At 45.3% G+C, this 22,470-nt stretch overlaps 1 protein-coding gene across 1 annotated transcript; it reads right to left on the minus strand.

Annotated features, from left to right (window-relative positions):
- Positions 1-17,274: 17,274 nt before the first annotated feature.
- Positions 17,275-18,503, minus strand: LOC119326064. The gene is made up of 2 exons (XM_037599767.1): positions 17,431-18,503; positions 17,275-17,346 (listed from the first exon to the last, which is right to left on the minus strand). The coding sequence occupies exons 1-2, from the start codon at positions 18,490-18,492 to the stop codon at positions 17,275-17,277; spliced, it is 1,134 nt and encodes a 377-aa protein (XP_037455664.1). The 5' UTR covers positions 18,493-18,503.
- Positions 18,504-22,470: the final 3,967 nt, after the last annotated feature.

Below are 22,470 nucleotides of genomic sequence, written 5' to 3' on the forward strand. Positions count from 1 at the left end.
TTAGATCTGCCTTCTTGGCTCGGGGGGCGTCACGGTCAAGAGACATTAGATCTGCCTTTTCGGCTCGGGGGGCGTCACGGTCAGCGTACACCTCCTCCCCCTTATGACGGTGGTGGATCAGCACAAACACGGGGGAGGGGGAGGGGATCATGGCTGAGAGTGGGGCAGTTGGCGGGGCGAAGAACATAGGGCGCCATGGTGAAGGTGAGGTGGGCGTCATCTGGTTTTAAAGGGTAAAGAACATAGGGCACTATGTCGAAGGTGAGGTGGGCGTCATCCGGTGGCAGGAAAAGGGAAGTGTGTGTCATCGAGTGGGGTTTTTGTGTTAGGCCCACGTGTTTGAGATCACATGGTGAATAGTTTGGACAACAATATTTCTCGTCCACATATGGTCTGGATTTGGGGAGCTTGAACTGTCAGACGGTTGAGCTTTCGGGAGCCTGTTGAGTGCCCGTTTGATGTCTAAACATGCCCAGACGTACGAGGAAGAAATGAGCTTCGACCTTGGAGACAAATTTAATCATTTGTTTGATTCATTTATATGTATGGTAGCTCGTAGCAACGATAGTACTACCACGTCGGTTAGATGTATTTCTTTATTCAGCATGCTCTACTATTAGGGCAGTCTATACATCATCTCCTATCGTTTCATCAAGACCAGCGAACAAGGACATCACCTTTTGTATTACCGTCTCATTTATTTTTGTTAATACGGGAGGGGCCCATGGACATCATGGGAGGGGGGGGGCGCAGTGAGAGCAAGATGCATGCTGAATGCCATGGCATCGAGGAAAGTTGACAGTGAGAAGCAGTGGCGCGGAGGGCAGGGTCGGTGGGGATGAGATGTGAGTGTGAGCGTTGTGTCATGCGGTGAGAGAGTGAATTGCTTTTAAAAAGATAAGATAGGTTATTTGTTTTTTAGGGAAAATAGACTGTTTGCTATGAGAGAATATCACTTACTTTTTTTACATAATGAAAATTATCACAAATCCTAACAAGTAATTTTTTAAGAATAATTACCAATAAGTAATTTACAGGTAAGCCTACATGTTATCAAAATTGGGATGCAACTCGTTCTACTAAAAAGCATGATGCCACTCATTCTAACTAAAAACGGCCATATGTTTGCATCATATATGAGCTTATTTTATCTTTTTAATATATGTTTACCTTTATAGATCGGTGAAAACCCGATGGCTTCGGATGATGCTTTGAAAATGTTGACTGATAAAGTTACTAACGTAATTATGTTGGACCAGACTCAAAACTAATCGAGTTTTAGACAATTAGGAAAGATGCATGCGAATAATTCTTCTTCTTTTGTATACATTCTACACATGATAATACAAAGGGTGTATTTTTATATATGTTTATTTTTGCATATTATGATAAAGATGGAAACCGACTATGTAGACGTTCAAAAAGAATATATCAACAAGTGTCCCAAGCCAATGTCATTGAAAGGGGCCAAAAATGCACAAGTTTTATACAACAATGCAAGTATACATATTTAATCAAAAAATAAATAAATAAAAAGGCCCGTGGCAACGCACGGGCATTCTACTAGTATACCATAATGTATGAATGAAGGTGCTCAATTTGTAGTAACGAGCGGTATTTCGGTTTACCCAAATCCTTCATTTTAAACTCCGTCATTTAGATGATTACATGTGTCGCCATTGCAGACACACAAACATGGATAATCATCATTGTAGGAGTAATCCTTGTGTATAAGGATCTCACTATGTCAGTTGTACCATATGTACTGACAATAATAACCCGTATGGCGACTTACTGAATTTACACAATGTATGTTGCTTTTTGTATTTCGATTCAGAATTGAGATTCCATCAGGAATCAATCATATATGTCTGAATCTAGTGATTCACATTGATATGTAATCACTACATCTATCAACTGCAGAGATAGATGATTTTGTACTGCCAATGATATAAGTTATCAGAATGAGATTCCACCTCTGGAGAATAGTTGGGTATCTGTGTGAACCCTTGTGCTACAATACTTGATCTTTGTTTCACCACCTCGTTATTCTCAATTCTTTTCCAGAAGAAAGCTGGTGTAGGTATTGCTTATGCATACCTTCCCATTATTGAGCAAGATCATTTCTACCTAGATTATACCCTTTACTTGAGTTCAGTCCGAGTGTTGTTCACACTTTGCCATGGCCATGGTCTTTGGATCTGAATCATTTGAAACGTTTTTGCAATCTAGTTGAGAAATGTATGTCGACAATTGTAGACTTTCGGTTATATGATTCTCCAGAATCTATATATCAATATATAGTTGATGGAAAATATCATTATCCATGTTGACTTCTCGTGATTTCCTAATGCGATTGAGTCGGATATTCTGATGTCTCGGTCATTGTGTGCACTATGACCTGGGTTGGTGGAGGTTTCCCGTCCACTGGGTGTATACTACCCATTAGGTGTCTGTCAACGTGAAGTTGACTTGCATTTACTAATTCACAGGCCTTGATATCCTTACTTGCGAGAAGCTGAATCCTGATGTACTTCTGCCATACATCTCCCCCTGTTGCTTTGAACGGGGAGAGGAGTGGATTTTGTTGGTACCTCCACTCTTTCAGGCGTACTTTTGCAGGATTGTAGGATTGTGTGACACCTTTATAGTTAGTAAATGAATCTGACAGGTTATTTGCAATGTGTTGCAAATCTTCTGAACATGTGGTTCAGATCTTTGAGTACATGGATTTGAGGCAGAAATGTGTAGAACATTCCACTAATTTCCTGGCATTCTTTATGGTACTTGAATTCTACCCCTAATGTCTGGAAAAATTCCTCGATGTATCAGCATACTAGCCTAGAATAACTCCCCATGAGAGGGGCTTGAGGTATTGACGAAAATACATTTATTCCTCACATAGATCCCACATATATGTTGAGGGGCCAATGATGTATGCCAGGGTGGTGAATCGGTGTATAACCGAATTACCGCAGATAGGAAATACTTGCTAGATATCCACATATCAAAGATAGAGAGGAATAATATTATGCAGTTCTGTCATGAGCGTGTAAAACTGCATGACTCCAACATAAAGTTGACAAGTTGCAATTCCAAAGTAAAGATAATGCAATGAGCTTAACTCTTTGGATACGATTCTACCAAACCATTTTGAGTCTAAACCTTAGGACAAATTGCTAAACTCAATCCAAGGGCCATAGAGAAGGCACTCAAGGAGAATTCTGCAATGTTATCCATTCGATTTGCTTGAAATCGATGTCAGGATAATGAGCCAATGGTTTCGTGTGAATAAAGCACACACTTAAGACCATCATGTAGATATGTCTTTTAGAACCATGGAATACCTAAATAGTCTAGTCAATGGATAGGAAGAGCCACTTACCTCAACTTGATGCATTCAAGGAGTCTGAGTGGTTCAACGTAGACTTTAAGGTGAGCGAGCCTTAAACATAGCTTCCCTGTGTCACTTGTAGTGCACATAAAATCCAAATTGTGTTAGAATTTAGCGTCATAATAATCATAAACTATCAGAATTGCTGATAGTTTCGGTTTCAACCCAATGTCTCGATGACCAAGGCGAGTATGCCAAGTTTTTCATGTACAAGACATTTTGGAAAACTATCTTGGGCGCAACATGTGCTACGGGTTTTGTAGTATGTGTAATAAAATCCAGATGATACATAGAGAATGTGCTTGCCATATTCATTGCATATGGTAAAGAGAATGTATTTCTCTTTCTTGTCAGCATAAGTTTTGCTATGGAACCATTTTGACGAATATCTCTATAGCTTAGTAGGGTATGAGTTAAACATGGGAAGCAATGAAGCATCTCGACGTTACTCGAGTACCCCCAGGGATAGTAAATATGACCCGAGTTGAGCCAACAAATCTCGTCGCGTCTAGAGATTTTAAAATATCTCCTTTCTCTCAATGAGAGTGGAAACTGTGAAGATTGAGATCGAGAAGAATCAATGATGAACAGTAATCTTGAACTCCTTTCTTTATTGATGATGACGAAAGTATATATACAGTGCGAGGAGTCATGTCCTATGGAGGGGCCGCGTCGAGCGGACGCGAAACTAAGGCGGTAACTATGACGGTTGCCAAACTAAGCAGAGATTATTAGGATTATAATTAATCCTTAACACTCCCCCCTAATATATGCTTGTTTTTGTGAATGCTCCATCATCTTGATAAAGACTCCTCCAAGTATGTATATCTTTAAGAATGTTCATCATCTTCAACTTGAGAAAGTCTCCTCGAAAAACCCTGTGGAAAAAATGTGAGGAGATAGGTGTTTGATATGTTGCCAAAAATCCTTCAACCCCAGTGGGAAAAATGAGGAGAAAATTATGCAACATATAATGGTTATTGTCTCTTCCAACTCAATACAAGAAAACTCATAGAATCAAGAGGACAATAAATATGTCGTATATACTTTCCTAAAAAACCCGGTGGGGAAAACTGAAAGTATGACATATGATCTCATGTTGATATTCCTCATTAAAAACCTTTATGAGAACCCATATAGTAAACTCATGAAGGGAAAAGGAGTATAATATGATGCATTGAACAGGAACAATTTAGGAAGATACTCCCCCTGATTCTTGCAAATTCCAAAGTCGTCACATACTAATTCCATGAACATGTTTCTAGAATGTAAAAGTTGGTAGAGACTTGGTGAACAAATCAGTTACACGATTTGACTTGCAAGATATGCAATATAAAGATATTGCTTGTTAGTAACCTGTTTGCATCCAGGCAACACAAGCAACATTAGCTTTGAGATAATGGTTGGTGGATGTAGCCATGAGGTCTGTTTGAAGACTCTTCATGAGAGGGCTACCACACCTAGTAGGAACACTAAGCTTGTCTACGATTTGACATAGTGGGGATCTGATTGATGTATCCAATGATATCAGTGTTCACATTTCTGTGAAACTAAAAAAACCAGGACAAGATGTTTGATGCCTTGAAGATATCAAAAGATATTCTTGAGTACCAACCAATTATGTTTGGTGGATCCAATGGCATTATGGAACGTCGAGTCCCAATATCTCATTTCCATCATCTCTTGGTCTAAATAGACCTTTCTCTATGGATGGATAAGATTTGTCCACAATGAATTTCTGCAACATATTTTGGATATAGACAATATAGTATACCATAATGTATGAATGAAGGTGCTCAAGTTGTAGTAACGAGCGGTATTTTGGTTTACCCAAATCCTTCATATTAAACTCTGTCATTTAGATGATTACATGTGTCTTCATTGCAGACACACAAACATGGATAATCATCATTGTAGGAGTAATCCTTGTGTATAAGGATCTCACTACGTCAGTTGTACCATATGTACCGACAATATTAAGGTGGTGACTTACTGATTTTACACAATGTATGTTGCATTTTGTATTTCGATTCAAATTGAGATTCCATCGGGAATCAATCATATATGTGTGAATCTAGTGATCCACATGAATATGTAATCACTTCATCTATCAGCTGCAGAGATAGATGATTTTGTACTGCCAATGATATAAGTTATCGGAAAGAGATTCCACCTTTGGAGAATAGTTGGGTATCTGCGTGAACCCTTGTGTTACAATACTTGCTCTTTGTTTCACCACCTCTTTGTTCTCAATTCTGTTTCCAGAAGAAAACTGGTGTAGGTATTGCTTATGAATACCTTCTCATTATTGAGCAAGATTATTTCTACCTAGATTATACCCTTTGCTTGAGTTCAGTCCGAGTATTGTTCACACTTTGCCATGGCCATGGTCTTTGGATCTGAATCACTTGAAAGGTTTTTTCAATCTAGTTGAGAAATGTATGTCGACAATTGTAGACTTCCGGTTATATGTTTCTCCAAAATCTATATATCAATATATAGTTGATGGAAATATCGTTACCCATAGTGACTGCTCGCGATTTCCCAATGTGATTGAGTCGGGTATTCCGATGTCCCAGTCATTTTGTGCACTATGACCTAGGTTGGTGGAGGTTTCCCGTCCACTGGGTGTATACTACCCATCATGTGTCTGTCAATGTGAAGTTGACTTGCATTTACTGATTCACAGGCCTTGATATCCTTACTCGCGAGGAGCTGAATCCTGATGTACTATTGCCGTACTTCTCCCCCTGTTGCTTTGAACAGGGAGTTGAGGTGTTTTAGTTGGTACCTCCACTCTTTCCAACATATTTTTCAGGATTGTAGGATTGTATGACACCTTTATAGTCAGTAAATGAATCTGGCAGGTTATTTGCAATATGTTGCAATGAACGCATGGTTCAGATTCTTTGAGTATGTGGATTTGAGGCAGAAATGTGTTGAACATTCCACTAATTTCCTGGCATTCTTTATGGTACTTGAAATCTCCCCCTAATGCCTAGAAATGTTCCTCATTGAATTAGCATACTGGCCTTGAATAAGTCCCCATGCGAGGGGCTTGAGTTATTGAGGAAATACAGTTATTCCTCACATAGATCTCAACTATATGTTGAGGGTCCAATGATGTATGTCGGGTGGTGATATCGGTATGCAACCGAATTACCGCAGATAAGAAATACTTGGTAGATATCCACATATCAAAGATAGAGGGGAATAATATTATGCAGTTCTGTCATGAGCGTGTAAAACTGCATGACTCCAATGTAAAGTTGGCAAGTTGCAATTCCAAAGTAAAGATAATGCAATGAGCTTAACTCTTTGGATAGGATTCTACCTAACCATTTTGAGTCTAGACCTTAGGACAAATTTCTAAACTTCAATCTGAGGGCCATAAAGAAGGCACTCAAGGAGAATTCTGCAATGCTATACATTTGATTTGCTTGAAATCGATGTCAGGATAATGAGCCAATGGTTTCGTGTGAATAAAGCACACACTTAAGACCATCATGGAGATATGTCTTTTAGAACCATGGAATACCTGAATAGTCTAGTCAATGGATGGGAAGAGCCACTTACCTCAACTTGATGCATTCAAGGAGTCTGAGTGGTTCAGCATAGACTTTAAGGTGTGCGAGCCTTAAAATTAGCTTCTCTGTGTCACTTGTAGTGCACATAAAATTCAAATGGTGTTAGAATTTAGCATCATACTAATCATAAACTATTAGAATTGCTGATAGTTTCGGTTTCAACCCAATGTCTCGATGACCAAGGCGAGTATGCCAAGTTTTTCATGTACAAGACATTTTGGAAAACTATCTTGGACGCAACATCTGCTACGAGTTTTGTAGTATGTGTAGTACAGTCCAGATGATACATAGAGAATGTGTTGCCATATCCGTTGCATATGGTAAAGAGAATGTATTTCTCTTTCTTGTCAGCATAAGTTTCGCTATGGAAACCATTTTGACGAATATCTCTATAGCTTAGTAGGGTACGAGTTAAACTTGGGAAGCAATGAAGAATCTCGACGTTACTCGAGTACCCACAGGGATAGTAAATATGACTCGAGTTGAGCCAACAAATACCTCATCGCGTCTAGCGATTTTAAAATATCTACTTTGTCTCAATGAGTGAAAACATTGGACTTCCGTAAGTATAGAGTTTGTGGTGCATATGTCCACAAGGCACATATCATTTTTCGTCGGATTGACTCCCGTAGAAATCTATATATAGACATGAAGATTCTCAAGAAAATCGCTGTCGAATATATAGAATACATACAAATAAATTTGTACCGAAGTGCTGATACAATATATTGTGATATACAATATATGATGACAACAATAATCATGTTCTTATTAGAACATCATAAATGGACATAAATAAATAGATCACTAAGGAGACTAAGGGACTAAATGTATAATCTCCAAACATGTCGGTTGATGCATATTCAACCATCATGCTCTCCATGCTCATAGGGTCTTGTGGCAGCTTGATGGTGTCAGGTTGAGGGTTTGAAGCGAGTTTCAAACCATTACCCTTGAGGTCATTTGCGTCCCGGTGGCGTGGCTTGGATTGCACGCGCTATCCCATGGGATGCAAGACTGATCTTGATGTCCATAACCCGCTTAAGTAGGTTGTGGCCATTGAGGGCAAGTGCCGCAAATTGTTAGCCATCGATTACTTATAGGGGCAAGCCAGAGATAATTAATTTACAAGAAGTAAACTAAAAACCATCATGGTTTTGTAATAAGAGTGCAAAATTTTGACTCAAGTGTATAACTTGAAAATGCCCAACCTCAATTGTGGGAACATAACACATTGAAGATCATACAGATCTCACAGTAATAGAGATAGTCCGCACATGGGCAGTAGATCCAACTCATTACTTTGTGTTTTCCTAATATAATGAGGGAGATTTCATTGTTAAAAATTTACAAGTTTGTTGTGCGGGAGAAATCAATCTCGACCGCTGTGACATGTTCATGAAGAATGTCAATGTGGTAAACACATAGAACATATCATCCCCGGTAAAAAACCGGTAATTTATTTATATTACAGATTGTGTAATATAAATACATCTTAATGTTGCAAATTAATAGATTTCAAGAAGGTTGAAATCATTAGTTGAATCTCAAATTGCTAAGGATGACACCTTGAATTTTGCATATATATTTGCAAGAAATTGAAAATCTCAATTGCAAATAGACGTATTAATCTCGACATGTAGCGAACATGGAGATACATACATTCCGGAATACATCATACTCAACAGAAATACACCACTATTATAATGAATAGTAATGATGTTGCAAACTTGATTTTCAAGTGAAAAACTTGAATTGTATAGACCTCAAATTAAATGAGATGATGTTGTATCAAGTTGCAAGATAATTCAGCAGGGTGAATTAATATTTTGCGAGAGAATATTAATCTCAATCACTATGAGATTGTTTTGCGAGAGAAAAACTTTTTTCTCAATCGCAAATCAATATTGTTATGCGAGAAAATTTAGTCTTCAATCGCAAAACAATGTTGTTGACCCGATAAAACATGTTCTCGGAAGCTAAATTAGCAAACAAATTGAACATGTCAAACATTAACAGCCATCTATCTCTAGAATTTTATATTCAACATAAATAATTTAAATGCAAATCTGGCCTAAACATGACAAATGCTAATAAATAGCAATAGTAGTCAGAGCAAGCTTCAGTTTCAAATGCAAAATCTCCCTAGAAACTGGTTTTGGTTGATTCTGCAAATCGTGAAACATTAGGGACCTTATCAAAACATGGCAAAGGATAAGGTTCCCTATCCTCTGAAAGATCGTGGATGTCGCCTAGAGGGGGGTGAATAGGCGCTTTAAAATAATTACGGTTGAGGCTTGAACAAATGCGGAATAAACCTAGCGGTTAATTTGTCAAGCACAAAACCTACAACAACTAGGCTCACCTATGTGCACCAACAACTTATGCTAAGCAAGAAAAACTACTTAGGTGATAGCAAGATATATGACAAGAAACAATATGGCTATCACAAAGTAAAGTGCATAAGTAAAGGGCTCGGGTAAGAGATAACCGAGGCACGTGGAGACGATGATGTATTCCGAAGTTCACACCCTTGCGGATGCTAATCTCCGTTTGGAGCGGTGTGGAGGCACAATGCTCCCCAAGAAGCCACTAGGGCCACCGTAATCTCCTCACTCCCTCGCACAATGAAAGATGTCGTGATTCCACTAAGGGACCCTTGAGGGCGGTCACCGAACCCGTACAAATGGCAACCCTTGGGGGCGGTCACCGAACCCGTACACTTTGGCAACCCTTGGGGGCGGTCACCAGTACCCGTCAAATTGCTCGGGGCGATCTCCACAACCTAATTGGAGACCCCGACGCTTGCCCGGAGCTTTACACCACAATGATTGAGCTCCGAACACCACCAACCGTCTAGGGCGCCCAAGCACCCAAGAGGAACAAGCTCAAGGGTACCAAGCACCCAAGAGTAAAAAGCTTCTCAACTTGTAACTTCCACATATCACCGTGAAGAACTCAAACTGATGCACCAAATGCAATGGCAAGGGCACACGGAGTGCCCAAGTCCTTCTCTCTCAAATCCCACCGAAGCAACTAATGCTAGGGAGGAAAATGAGAGGAAGAACAAGAAGGAGAACACCAAGAACTCCAAGAACTAGATCCAAGGGGTTCCCCTCACATAGAGGAGAAAGTGATTGGTGGAAATGTGGATCTAGATCTCCTCTCTCTTTTCCCTAACTAGCAAGAATCCATGGAGGGATTGAGAGTTAGCAAGCTCGAAGAAGGTCAACAATGAGGGAAGAACACGAGGTCAAAGGATAAGGTTCATTGGGGAAGAAGGCCCCCTTTTATAGGACCTCCCGAATCCAACCGTTATGTGCTCAGGTCATGCACAAGCGGTACTACCGCTTGGAGGAGCGGTACTACCGCTTAGCACGGTCAAAACAGCCCAACGAGAAAGGAAACACGAGTTTTTGGTCCCGAGCAGAAGTAGCCACGGAGGTAGCCGCGGTAGTACTGCTCCAAGCGGTAGTACCGCTCCCAGGAGCGGTAGTAAAAAATTACTTCTGCTCCTGTCCGCGGTAGTACCGCTGCAGCCTTTTCAGAACACCAAAATTGACACAACTTCTGCAAACGGACTCCGAATTCAACGAAACCAAGTTTGTTGGAAAGCTAGAGACAAGGGCTAACACAATCTTGATAGAAAAATCAATAAGAAGCAAATGAGAAAAGGCCCAAAATAAAATGGTGAGAACCCTTCCTCGGATAAGACCGGTAAAACCTCCAACACCGAAAACATCATAGAAGACGCATGCAAACTCCGTTTTCGATGAACTCAAGCTTGTCATCAAGATGACCATAAGCTCTAAGACTCACAAAGATAACCAAACAAGAACCAAGAAACATGATGCAAGGATGCAATGGTTTGAGCTCTCGACGAACGATGCGATCAAGCTACTCACTTGAGAGCCCCCCTTGATAGTACAGCTATCGATCCTATAACCCGGTCTCCCAACTATCACCATGAGACTGGTAAAATAGAAAAACTATCAAGGGCAAACCTTTGCCTTGCACATGATCCACTTGAGCTAGATGATGACGATCTTGTCCTCCTCAAGATGGACCACCTTTCTTGATTGCGTTGGGTCGATGGAGACTAGATGATTGCTCCCCCATACTCCACTATGGGTGAGCCACTCTTCAGCACATCTTCACAAGTCCATTGACACCACAATGGATGGCAAGCTTCAAGCACTTGATCTCTTCGTGATGCTGCACTTGAACTTGCACACGACAATCTTGATGACGATCACTACTTGATGTCATCCTTTCCATGGGTTGTATGATATCTTCCTCTTGACGCAAGCCCATGGACATGTACCTAACCCCACATAGAACTCTCACATAGACCATGGGTTAGTACACAAAGTGCAATGGACAATGCTTACCATACCATGGGATCACTTGATCCCTCTCGGTACATCTTTTACGCTTTGTGAGTTGATCAACTTGATTCACTCTTGACTTAGTCTTGATCAACCTTGAATCTTTCCAACTCTCTTAGTTTGGATGATGTCTTGAAGGTAAACATGAATGATCACACAATCTTCTTCTTCAAGACATGCTTGCAATAAGCTCAACACTCACATGACCAATCTTTGGCTAATTCCTTAATAGCACCTTGGTCAACACATAAACTCCTTGAAACCAACACATGGACTTCAAGAAATGCCTATGGACAAATCCTTCAAATATAACTCAATGCAACCATTAGTCCATAGAGAATGTCATCAATTACCAAAACCACACATGGGGGCACCGCATGTCCTTTCATCCTCCATCTCTCCCGAGCGGTTCCTGAAAGGGATTTCTCCCACAACCGCTACTGGGACAACGCCCGCACGGCCGCTATGGCGTGCTCCCGTTGTCTGTCGTCGGGGCTCTTTCGGCCGGGCTAGGGACTGTGCCGCCTCGCCGCGACGTATGGCATTGCCTGATGCCCCGGGCCAGACAAGACCATTCCACCACGCCGAAGGGCCACCGCCGACAGACATCGCTGCTCCATCGTGCGCACGCAGCTGCACCACTGTTCATGCAGCAGGAACCGCTTCGTGCTGGGACGGGAGTCGCTCAGAGCCGGCGGCCGCTGAGGGCGCCGTTTTCGCAGGGAGCAGCGGCGCCAACGGCGACGACGTTCGCCGCCCAGCGCTTGGAGCCGAGCCAGAGGGCGCTCGGGGGTCGTGGTCGCCTGGAGTCGGCCACAGCAGGAAGCAGCACTGCGCGTCTGCGGAGTTGTTGGGCCGCTGCCTCGGGCTGGCGGCCGCACCGGTGAGGGAAGATCCCCGTCGGCCGCTTCCGGGTGGGTCGCATCACTCAGTCGCTGATGCGCCGCAAGGAGCACCACCACGCCGGGAGGCCGCGGTCGCGAGTGTCAGCACACCGCAAGGATGCAAGCCGTGCGACACCGCGAGCATGGCCAACATCGAGGCAACGAGCGTTGTGGAGGTTCGTGTAGGACTGGCCACCGCGAGTGCGGCGACAACATTGTGGTGGTGGAGATGGGAGGGCAGCCTCAATGGCCACCACCACGAGGATGAAGATGGCGTCGCAGTTCGCCGTAGCGACGCCGGCTTTGGGATCACCTTGCTGTGCAGACCTTAGGGGTCGACGACTTGCCGATGGTCCACCGTCGTCCGTCGTCCGCTGCTTGTTCTTCTCCTCCTTCCTCTGTTATTTCGATTCTCAGCGCTAGAGTCGAATTACTCATGGTTGAGCGTGTTGATAACGTGTGAAGATTGAGGTCGAGAGAGAATCAATGATGAACAGTAATCTCGAACTCCTTTCTTTATTGATGATGACGAAAGTATATATATAGTGCGAGGAGTTGTGTCCTATGGAGGGGCCGCGTCGAGCGGACGCGAAACTAAGGCGGTAACTATGACGGATGCCAAACTAAGCAGAGATTATTAGGATTATAATTAATCCTTGTAGTATGTGTAGTACAATTCAGATGATACATAGAGAATGTGCTTGCCATATCCGTTGCATATGGTAAAGAGAATGTACTTCTCTTTCTTGTCAGCATAAGTTTCGCTATGGAAACCATTTTGACGAATATCTCTATAGCTTAGTAGGGTACGAGTTAAACTTGGGAAGCAATAAAGCATCTCGACGTTACTCGAGTACCCACAGGGATAGTAAATATGACCCGAGTTGAGCCAACAAATCTCATCGCGTCCAGCGATTTTAAAATATCTCCTTTCTCTCAATGAGAGTGGAAACATTGGACTTCCCTGAGTATAGCGTTTGTGGTGCATATGTCCACAAGGCACATATCATTTTTCATCGCATTGACCCCCGTAGAAATCTATATATAGACATGAAGATTCTCAAGAAAATCACTGTCGGATATATAGAATACATACAAATGAATTTGCATGAAAGTGCTGATACAATATATTGTGATATACAATATATGATGACAATAATAATCATGTTCTTATTAGAACATCAATGGACATAAGTAAATAGATCACTATAGAGACTAAGGGACTAAATGTATAGTCTCCAAACATGTCGGTTGATGCATATTCAACCATCATGCTCTCCATGGTCATAGGGTCTCGTGACAGCTTGATGGTCAGGTTGAGGGTTTGAAGTGAGTTTCAAACCATTGCCCTTGAGGTCCTTTGCATCCCGGTGGCGTGGCGCGCTATCCCATGGGATGCAAAACTGATATTGATGTCCATGAACCGCTTAAGTAAGTTGTGGCCATTGAGGACAAGTGCCTCAAACTGTTAGCCATCGATTATTTGTAGGGGCAAGCAAGAGATAATTAATTTACAAGAAGTAAATTAAAAATCATCATAGTGTTGTAATAAGAATGCAAAAATTTGCCTCAAGTGTATAACTTGAAAATGCTCAACCTCAATTGTGGGAACATAACATATTGAAGATCATACAGATCTCACAGTAATAGAGATAGTCTGCACATGTGTAGTAGATCGAACTCATTACCTTGTGTTTTCCTAATATAATGAGGAAGATGTTATTGTCAAAAATTTACAAGTTTATTGTGCGGGAGAAATCAATCTCGATCGATGTGACATGTTCATGAAGAATGTTAATGTGGTAAACACATAGAACATATTATCCCCGGTGAAAACGGGTAATTTATTTATATTACAGATTGTGTAGTATAAATACATCTTAATGTTGCAAAATTAATAGATTTCAAGAACGTGGCTTGAAATCATTAGTGTTAATCTCAAATTGATAAGGATGCCACCTTGAATTTTGCATATGTATTTGCAAGAAATTGAAAATCTCAATTGTAAATAGACGTATTAATCTTAACATGTAGCAAACATGGAGATACATGCATTCCGGAATACATCATACTCAACAGAAATACACTACTATTGTAATGAATAGTAATGATGTTGTAAACTTGATGTTCAAGTGAAAACTTGAATTGATTCTCAACTTCAATTGTGTGAACATAACACATTGAATATCATTTAGATCTCATAGTAATCGGCTGCATGGCCATTATCTTGTGTATGCTACAATTTAAATATAAGGAATACGCGTTGAAGGTAATCGCTTGTCGAGATTGACGAAGCATAGACCTCACAGTAAGAGAGGACAGTTTGCAAATGAGCAGTAGATCCCAACTCATTACCTTGTGATTCCAAATAAGCTAAGGGAGAAATATTCAAAAATTTGCAAGTTTGATATGCGAGAGAAGATGATCTCAATTGCAAAAACATGTTCAATAAAAATAAAATGTGGTAAACACATTGAACATGTCAAGTATCAACGTACACATATTTCTGGAATTTTAAAATTCAACAAAAAATACAGTAATTAACAGGGTCTAAGACAGGCAAGTACTAGTAAATAATACAGTTAGCCTGGACCAGTGTTTTAGCCTGTTTTGCAAATTCCTGTAAATACAAGGATCTTAATACAAACTAGCAAAGAGATAAGGTTAGTGTTTCTCACGTGCGGTTCCAACGGGGAGAAAACACCATTACCATCGCCGCCGCTTTGGCATACTGGCCAGGGCCGCGTCACGCGCGCATGAAGCCTGGCGCTATGGGCGGGCAAGTGAAGCCGCGCCACGCACCGACGCCTCCGCCGCAGGCAGCTTTGAGCCGCCGCGGCTGTCGTTCCTGAGGGAGCTTGGAGCAACCATGACGGAGGGAGACACACAGGGAGAAGCGGCGTCAGGGCCGGAAAGAGCCCGCGTGGGCTTGAAGCCGTCCCGAGGCCGAGTATCTCACCGGGGCCGACGGCTGTGAGAGCCGGCGCGGCCGGACGACGCAGAGGTCGTGGCCTAGGGTGCGGTGCGGCGCGGCGCACGGCCGAGCGCGAACGGGACAACAAGGGCGGGCGTCAGCGGCAGCGGCGCAAGCCATTCCGCCGGTGGAGGAGCGGGTGGGGGCGGAGCCCCGTATGCAGGCGCGCATGCGACTCCGGTTGTGGGCGCGGCGGCATGGGGCCGGCCATGAGCCAGGAAGCCCCACGGGAGCGCGAGCGTCGGCGTAAAGGCCACGTCCAGAGGTGTGCTGAGCGCCCTGGATGGCGTCTCCAGCGGAGCGGCGCGGACGGCAGCGCTGGAGCGAGGGTGGCCTCGGCAAGGGCAAGCACCACGGCCAGCGAGTTGGTTGGCCTTCTCGCTCTTGGCAGAGCAAAGTGCGTGATAAGTGAATCCTCTGTCTCTTTCATTAGATGATTGTAGGCATTTATACAAGTAGAAGGGATGCGATGAAGAGGCGTCCATTCGGGAGAGATGGCAGTTACAAAGGGACATTTACCCCATAATTAACACATGTTAATTAAACTCTAACAAAAATAACCGTAATGCCGTTGATCCAATATGAAATAGTATAAACAGTGTTGTATATCATCCCAACAATCCTTTTTGGGCCCTGAAAAAGACTGGTATTGGATCAGCATTAATGGAGATTGAAAACTGCCAAGGAATAGCTCATTTGATTTGGAAATATCCTGCCCATGATTGTGATTGACCGGTGGCTGGATACCACCAAAATAATAAGGAAAACGCTTGTGGCCGGCAGACCGGCGAACTTTAAGCCGGTCACGTGCGAGGCGTTCGATCCATCGCACGCACGAGGAGCCGTCTACCTCAAGCACGCACCGCTCTATCCTCAACTTATCTCTTCCTTCGAGCAAGTACATCCACACTTTATTTTCCCCAAGCGTTGACCCAGCCTCATCCCTCTCTACATCCACGCATGCGCTCCGCCATACCCACCTCAAGCTCATGCGCGCCTCCGGCCGCCCCTGTTCTCCGATGTCTTGGCGCTCCAGTGCACTTTCTGTTGCCTCCCAACGCCTCCGCCATGGGATCTGCCATGAGCTGCCACAAGGCTGGCTGGGCACACGAGACGGAGGAAGGACCGCAGTCCCGCATGCTCCAACAGCGGCTACCGAACACTGCGGTCATGGTGGCCGGGAGCTTCGGCGTTCGATCACCAAGATGCTCAAACCACGGCGGGGTTTTGAAGTGGTTCTGGTGCTGTAACCGGCGTCGCAGGATGCTGCAACCAGCATGCACCGTTGCTGGAACCGGCCACCGCGGGTGCTGGAACCAGCTGCCGCGGCTGCTGGCACCGGCGACGCTCGACAGAAAAGGCTGCAACTAGCACGCACCAATGCTGGAACCGGCCACCATCTTGTTCTTCATGGTACATGAGAAATTGTGGGTCTGTTTTGCTGCTATCTTCATCAATTTTTGCTACAATTGGCAAAGTTTTTTTTGCTACCACCATCTTTTCCTTCATTGCTTGTGAGAACTGAGAAATTGGCGAGGTCATTTCTGCTGCAATCGTCATCAATTTTTGGTACGAGCGGCGAGTTTTTTTGCTACCACCATACTTTTTCTCAATCGTTCATGAGAAATTGGGGGAAAAACTGCAACTGTCCATGAGACGGGCCCCTCAATGTCACCGGTGAGGAAGTGAGCAGAGACTACCCGAGCAGTCTAGCGGGGCGCTGCAGCAGCCAGGGGCGGTACGCTGCGCGTCGTTGTGATTTTTGGAAACAGAAGAAAGAAACAGACGCAGGATCGAGAGGTAGGGGACGAAGAGGGGATTAGATCCAACGGCTGGACGGGGAGGGATCCGACGTGCGGGGTGTGACCGGACCAAATTTGGGCCGGTGCGCCGGCGCCTAGCGTTGCCCAAATAATAAGCGCGGTGAGTCCAAGCAGCTGTTGGAGCTATCAGCGGTCATCGGCGACAAATTTTCGGGCCGTGCAGAGACACCACTATGAATAAGGTTCACAAACCATACAACTTCTGGATTGAAGAAGAGAAGCATTTACAACTCTATATGTAACGGTCTAATAGATCGAGGGGTAGCACGGCTGTGGTCGGCCTTCAAAGCAGAAGCCTGTAAGAAATGCACTTCCTGTTAATAATTGGTATGTGGGAACTTTTAATGTGAGTATATATGACAGAAGTTCAGTGAACTTACAGCCTTCTGAACCTCCTCATTTTTCACTCTGGGTGATGACCTCAACATTGGCCCAAAGGAAGCCTGTATTTCAACGTCCTTGTCCTCCTTTCCATCGATATACTTGGAGAATGAATCCACAGTCATGGTTTTCATGTCAATGGCCACCACTCGCATTTTCTTGAGTGCCCATTTGAACTCGCTTATAACAATGAATTGCACTATATTTGGGTTGTCAATGTGCACTTGAGGGAACATAAGGATGTCACGAGGAAGGCACTCAGGAGTGTTGAGTGCCCATAGGTCTTCATTTCTGACCTCGTACTCCTTCTTCCACGCCGACTTGCATGACGAGAGAGTGTGGCAGCTGACAATGAAGCCAGCACCAGGCTTGAGTGGCCCGTAACCAATGCCATCGTTGCGGGCGATATCGATGAACTTTAGTGTACGGCCTGCGTCGACAACGGAAGCACCACGGTACACCCAACTGGATGTGTTGCTGCGATTGTGAGTAGAAGGGAACTTGTTCAGCGGAAAACGGAGGAAGGACACGGTAGGATTGGGGACTCCAAACACATCACAGAGGAGGATGCCTCTGTAATAGTCGATCCAGCATAGAAAATGATCGAAAGGAATAACCGTGTTGGTCTGCCAATAACAAAGTTGCGAGACATCATCGTGGTCTTCAACACCGAGGATTGGTACACGGATGGAATTCCATTTTTCCTCAAGTCCAGGGCTAGCTGATGTACTAGCGTGCAGCATGCATATGTCAGCGTAGACCTTGCGGCGGCTGGGGTAGACATTCAACTCTGCCACCGCGAACCCTTCGCCTTCACCGCACAAGAGGCCCATAGATTCAAGGGCCAGCAGGCGCCGCTCCACCTTCTGGCCAGAAGGTGGACGAGGTAAGCGGCAATCAGCGCGGGAATAATCTGGGTATGGCTCGGTACAAGCGGGTAGCGCTTTCAGCGAGGAAGGATTGTTGGCGTTGTAGATGAAGAAGTCTTGCACCACCACACCCCCTAGTTCCTTGGTACAGGCGGCAACCCTAAACATAAAGAGATGCTGGTGGGAAGCCATGATGGCTAAGGGCCTCTCAGCGTGTTTGGCAGCTTGAGGGATTGGGCGTGGGAGTTTACGAGGGGGAATTTGTGAAGAGATTAGATTTGGGAAGTAGATTATTAGTCCCATTCCCATGTTTGGTGTGTGGTAGTAATTATCGGTGGGAATTCTACATTGAGTTACAGGACTGGGAATTGTTGACGATACGCGAGTTTGGATTAGAAAAGTGAGCGCTTCATCAGCCGTTGAACAACAGGACGTGAGCGAACAGTTTTTTCATTTTACGTCAATTCCCACTCCCACGCTTAATTACCTGGTCCTCCCAGGGAAGAGATTGAAGGGAGTTGGACCTCTTAATTCCCCTTCCTCTTCCCATCCTAACTACCATTTACCTGAGCCAATCAAAGGAATTTAACTCCCATAGACCTTAAACTCCCATTCCCCATTGGCAACTCCCTCCAAACAAACACGCTGTCTGTTTCTTGGGATCTGGAAAGCCAGGAAACTGCGCGTACAGGCGGGAGATGAGCGGCGGTTTCTCAAGACAGATGGCGATGCGGAACGGGGCGTTCCACGAGGTGGCGCCGGACGCCCTGATGGTGGGTGCCTTGTCATAGTTCGGGAAAGTCTCGTCGTCGTCCCTGCGGAACACGAAGCGCTCCATCATCACCCAGCTGGGGATGGGGGCGGCAGACATCGCGACCTTGAAACAGATTGGGATATTAGAGTGGTCTTTGTGAGGACAAATCGGGGGAGTTCGTGAACAAATCGGGAGAGTTTGTGAGCAAAGGCTTACCGACGAAGAAGGAGGCGGCAAGAGGCGTGCGGGAGCGGCGATCCAGCGGGTTCCAGATTGCAGAGACCAAGAGGTCGACGGGGCAGGCGGCTTCCAGATTGCAGAGACCAAGAGGGTAGACCAAGAGGAAGGGGAGCCTTGGCGCAGTGGTAAAGCTGCTGCCTTGTGACCATGAGGTCATGGGTTCAAGTCCTGGAAACAGCCTCTTACAGAAATGTAGGGAAAGGCTGCGTACTATAGACCCAAAGTGGTCGGACCCTTCCCTGGACCCTGCGCAAGCGGGAGCTACATGCACCAGGTTGCCCTTTTTTTTTATTGTGATGCGAATATGATGGGGTTACGATTCCGTGTGTGTGTGGAACTTGTATACAGACCTGGCCAAATGGGCCGGTACGGCCCGGCCTGGGTTAAACGGCCAGGCACGCTAAGTGTCCTCAGGCCGTGCCGGGCTGGCACGCACCTGGCCCAGGCTACCCCTCGCTACATGGGCTATCTGGCCGGCACAGCTGGCCCGATTGCTGAAAAAAAAGTCCATTTTTCACCCTTGAATGTGTCGTGAGGGACAAAAAAAATACTCCCATGAACTTGAATTTGGTACGATTTCAACCCTCAAATCCTCGAACCGGATAACTCTCCCCCTTCTGTGGTTTGTTGATGACTTATCAGATTTTAGATGGTTCTGACTCTTTTGACGTGGCAGCGGACCAGTTTTTCTTGGTTGCAGACCAGTTCATCCTCGCTCAATTCTTTTTTCCTCAAGTCACAATGGATGTCGTTGCAGACGATGGTGACGAGGACGCCGGCATATAGGTTGGTGCCATACATATCCAATCCCCAGTCGTAAGTGTTGAGCGCACCGCACTCCTCATCCACGGCAAAGAGCATGCCACCACAGTCTAGGGATGCCGCGGCAGGGCCCTTCCACCCAACGAGCATGCCGGGCAGCATGCCCTCCCACCGGATGGCCACGAGGTTGAACACGACACTCTCCTTGGCACCTGCCACATAGGTTGACATTGCAGACCTTCCCGCGCAAAGGACCTCCGTGGCGTCCCAGTTGAACCCGCCGTCCCGCATCGGCAGGAGCGGCTCCCATGGTGCATACAGTGCGGCGGGGTTCACTATCGCCTCGGAGCGCACGCTTGCGAGGTCGTAGCCAGCGCCCACACATCCTACGACGAACACACGACCGTCCGTCGCGCCCCACCTATGTGTGGCGAAGCAGGACCCGCGGGCCGATCAGCCGGCACAACACGGGTGCGGCGGCGTGTCGAACACGAGCAGGTGGCACAACGCCGGGTGGAGCGGCTGCGTGGACTACGCAACAAGGACGAGCGGCCCCGCCGCGGCCACTGATTGGAGCGGCAGTCAGGGGAGAGGAACAACGGGTGGCAGAGCGTCGAGGGCAGCGACGGTAGCCCGTTCCACCATGCGACGATCGGGTCGCAGGCCATGAAGGACGCGTCATAGTCGCTGGCGCCCTCGAGGAGTGTGTAGAGCGAGAGGAACAACAGCAACGACATCACGTACAAGAGGCGAAGCTACGGGGAGCAAACATCGTGCATCAGGAACGCGCGAGCTTTACTCTGTACTAGTGGCTAGGGCACGCCCTTGGCGCGCCTCCTGTGCGTACCTATGCGCACTTGCCTTGGTTGTGCAGCTATGCACGTGCAAATGCAGGTCAGAGTACAGTTAACAGCAACTAAGGAGAAAAATGTTCATTCAAGAGACATAGCAAGGTAGGTGCATATTATAAGATAGGTCACAGTCTTACAAGGTGGATGATGAGCACAACATTGAACTGAAATCAAAGACTAACATGCTCCAAAAGAAAAACAATCTTCAAAAGGGAAGTAGAGTTCATCGAACCATCACATCGCATGATTATTAAGTCTTAAAGATTAGCTAAAGATGATAGATAATTCATATATAGCAGGTGCTGTTGACAACGTTGTGTCTAGAGACGATGGACGGTGAGGGACAGGCGGCACCTTTCCTTGAATACCATCTTCTTTGAACTTTAAGTTCGCAATGAACTTAATACATTCTTCAAGACCAGCAAAACTTGTGGATTCTCGAAAAGATTTTTTTTTACCATAGTATTCGAACATGTTGAAGTAGAAGGAACCAAATCAGCACCATATTTATTTGAATCGATTCAAGAACAAGCAGACCTATGCAGATAAGGGATGTAGTGTGTTGCATGCATTAGAAACAAAAATAACACAACAAACACTCTTAACCAAACAAGCATCACTCAAGACCACAAATAGGTCCATCTCCTTTATTTTAGCGACGCATCATATTTGTGTTGCCGCTTACCTTTCTTCTCACCCTCGCCTTGGAGTGCACGCTTGCAAGGTCATAGCCAGCACCCACACATCCTACGACGAATACACGACCGTCCGTCGCGCCCCACCTGCACGTGGCGAAGCAGGACCCGCGGGCCGATCAGCCGGCGCAGCACGGGTGCGGCGGCGTGTCGAACATGAGCAGGTGGCACAACGCCGGGTGGAACGGCTACGTGGACTACGCAACAAGGACGAGCGGCCCCGCCGCGGCCACAAACTGGAGCGGCAGTCATGGGAGAGGAACAACGGGTGGCAGAGCGTCGGGGGCAGCGACGGCAGCCCGTTCCACCATGCGGCGATCGGGTCGCAGGCCATGAAGGACGCGTCGTAGTCGCTGGCGCCCTCGAGGAGTGCGTAGAGCGAGGGGAACGACAGGAACGACATCACGTACAAGAGGCGACGCTAAGGGGAGAAAATGGCGTGCATCAGGAACGGGCGAGCTTTACTCTGTACTACTTGGTTGTGTAGCTATGCACGTGCAAATGCGGGTCAGAGTACAATTAACAGCAACTAAGGAGAAAAATGTTCATTCAAGAGACATAGCAAGGTAGGTGCATATTATAAGATAGGTCACAGTCTTACAAGCTGGATGATGAGCACAACATTGAACTGAAATCAAAGACTAACATGCTCCAAAAGAAAAATGATCTTCAAAAGGGAAGTAGAGTTCATCGAACCATCACATCGCAGGATTATTAAGTCTTAAAGATTAGCTAAAGATGATAGATAATTCATATATATTAAGATGATAGATTAAGGTCCTACTGACGACGTTGTGTCTAGAGACGATGGACGGTGAGGGACAGGCGGCACCTTTCCTTGAATACCATCTTCTCTGAACTTTAAGTT

This window comes from Triticum dicoccoides, chromosome 6B, assembly GCF_002162155.2.
Source record: "Triticum dicoccoides isolate Atlit2015 ecotype Zavitan chromosome 6B, WEW_v2.0, whole genome shotgun sequence".
NCBI classification, from domain to species: domain Eukaryota; kingdom Viridiplantae; phylum Streptophyta; class Magnoliopsida; order Poales; family Poaceae; genus Triticum; species Triticum dicoccoides.

What these genes read in the sequence shown, in the direction of transcription:
- LOC119326064 (XM_037599767.1), bottom strand. Translation starts at nt 18,492, where the DNA reads ATGGCTTCCCACCAGCATCTCTTTATGTTTAGGGTTGCCGCCTGTACC. An exon ending in ATGAGGAGGTTCAGAAGGCT is followed by an intron (nt 17,347 to 17,430) that starts GTAAGTTCACTG and finishes CATTTCTTACAG; the next exon opens with GCTTCTGCTTTGAAGGCCGA.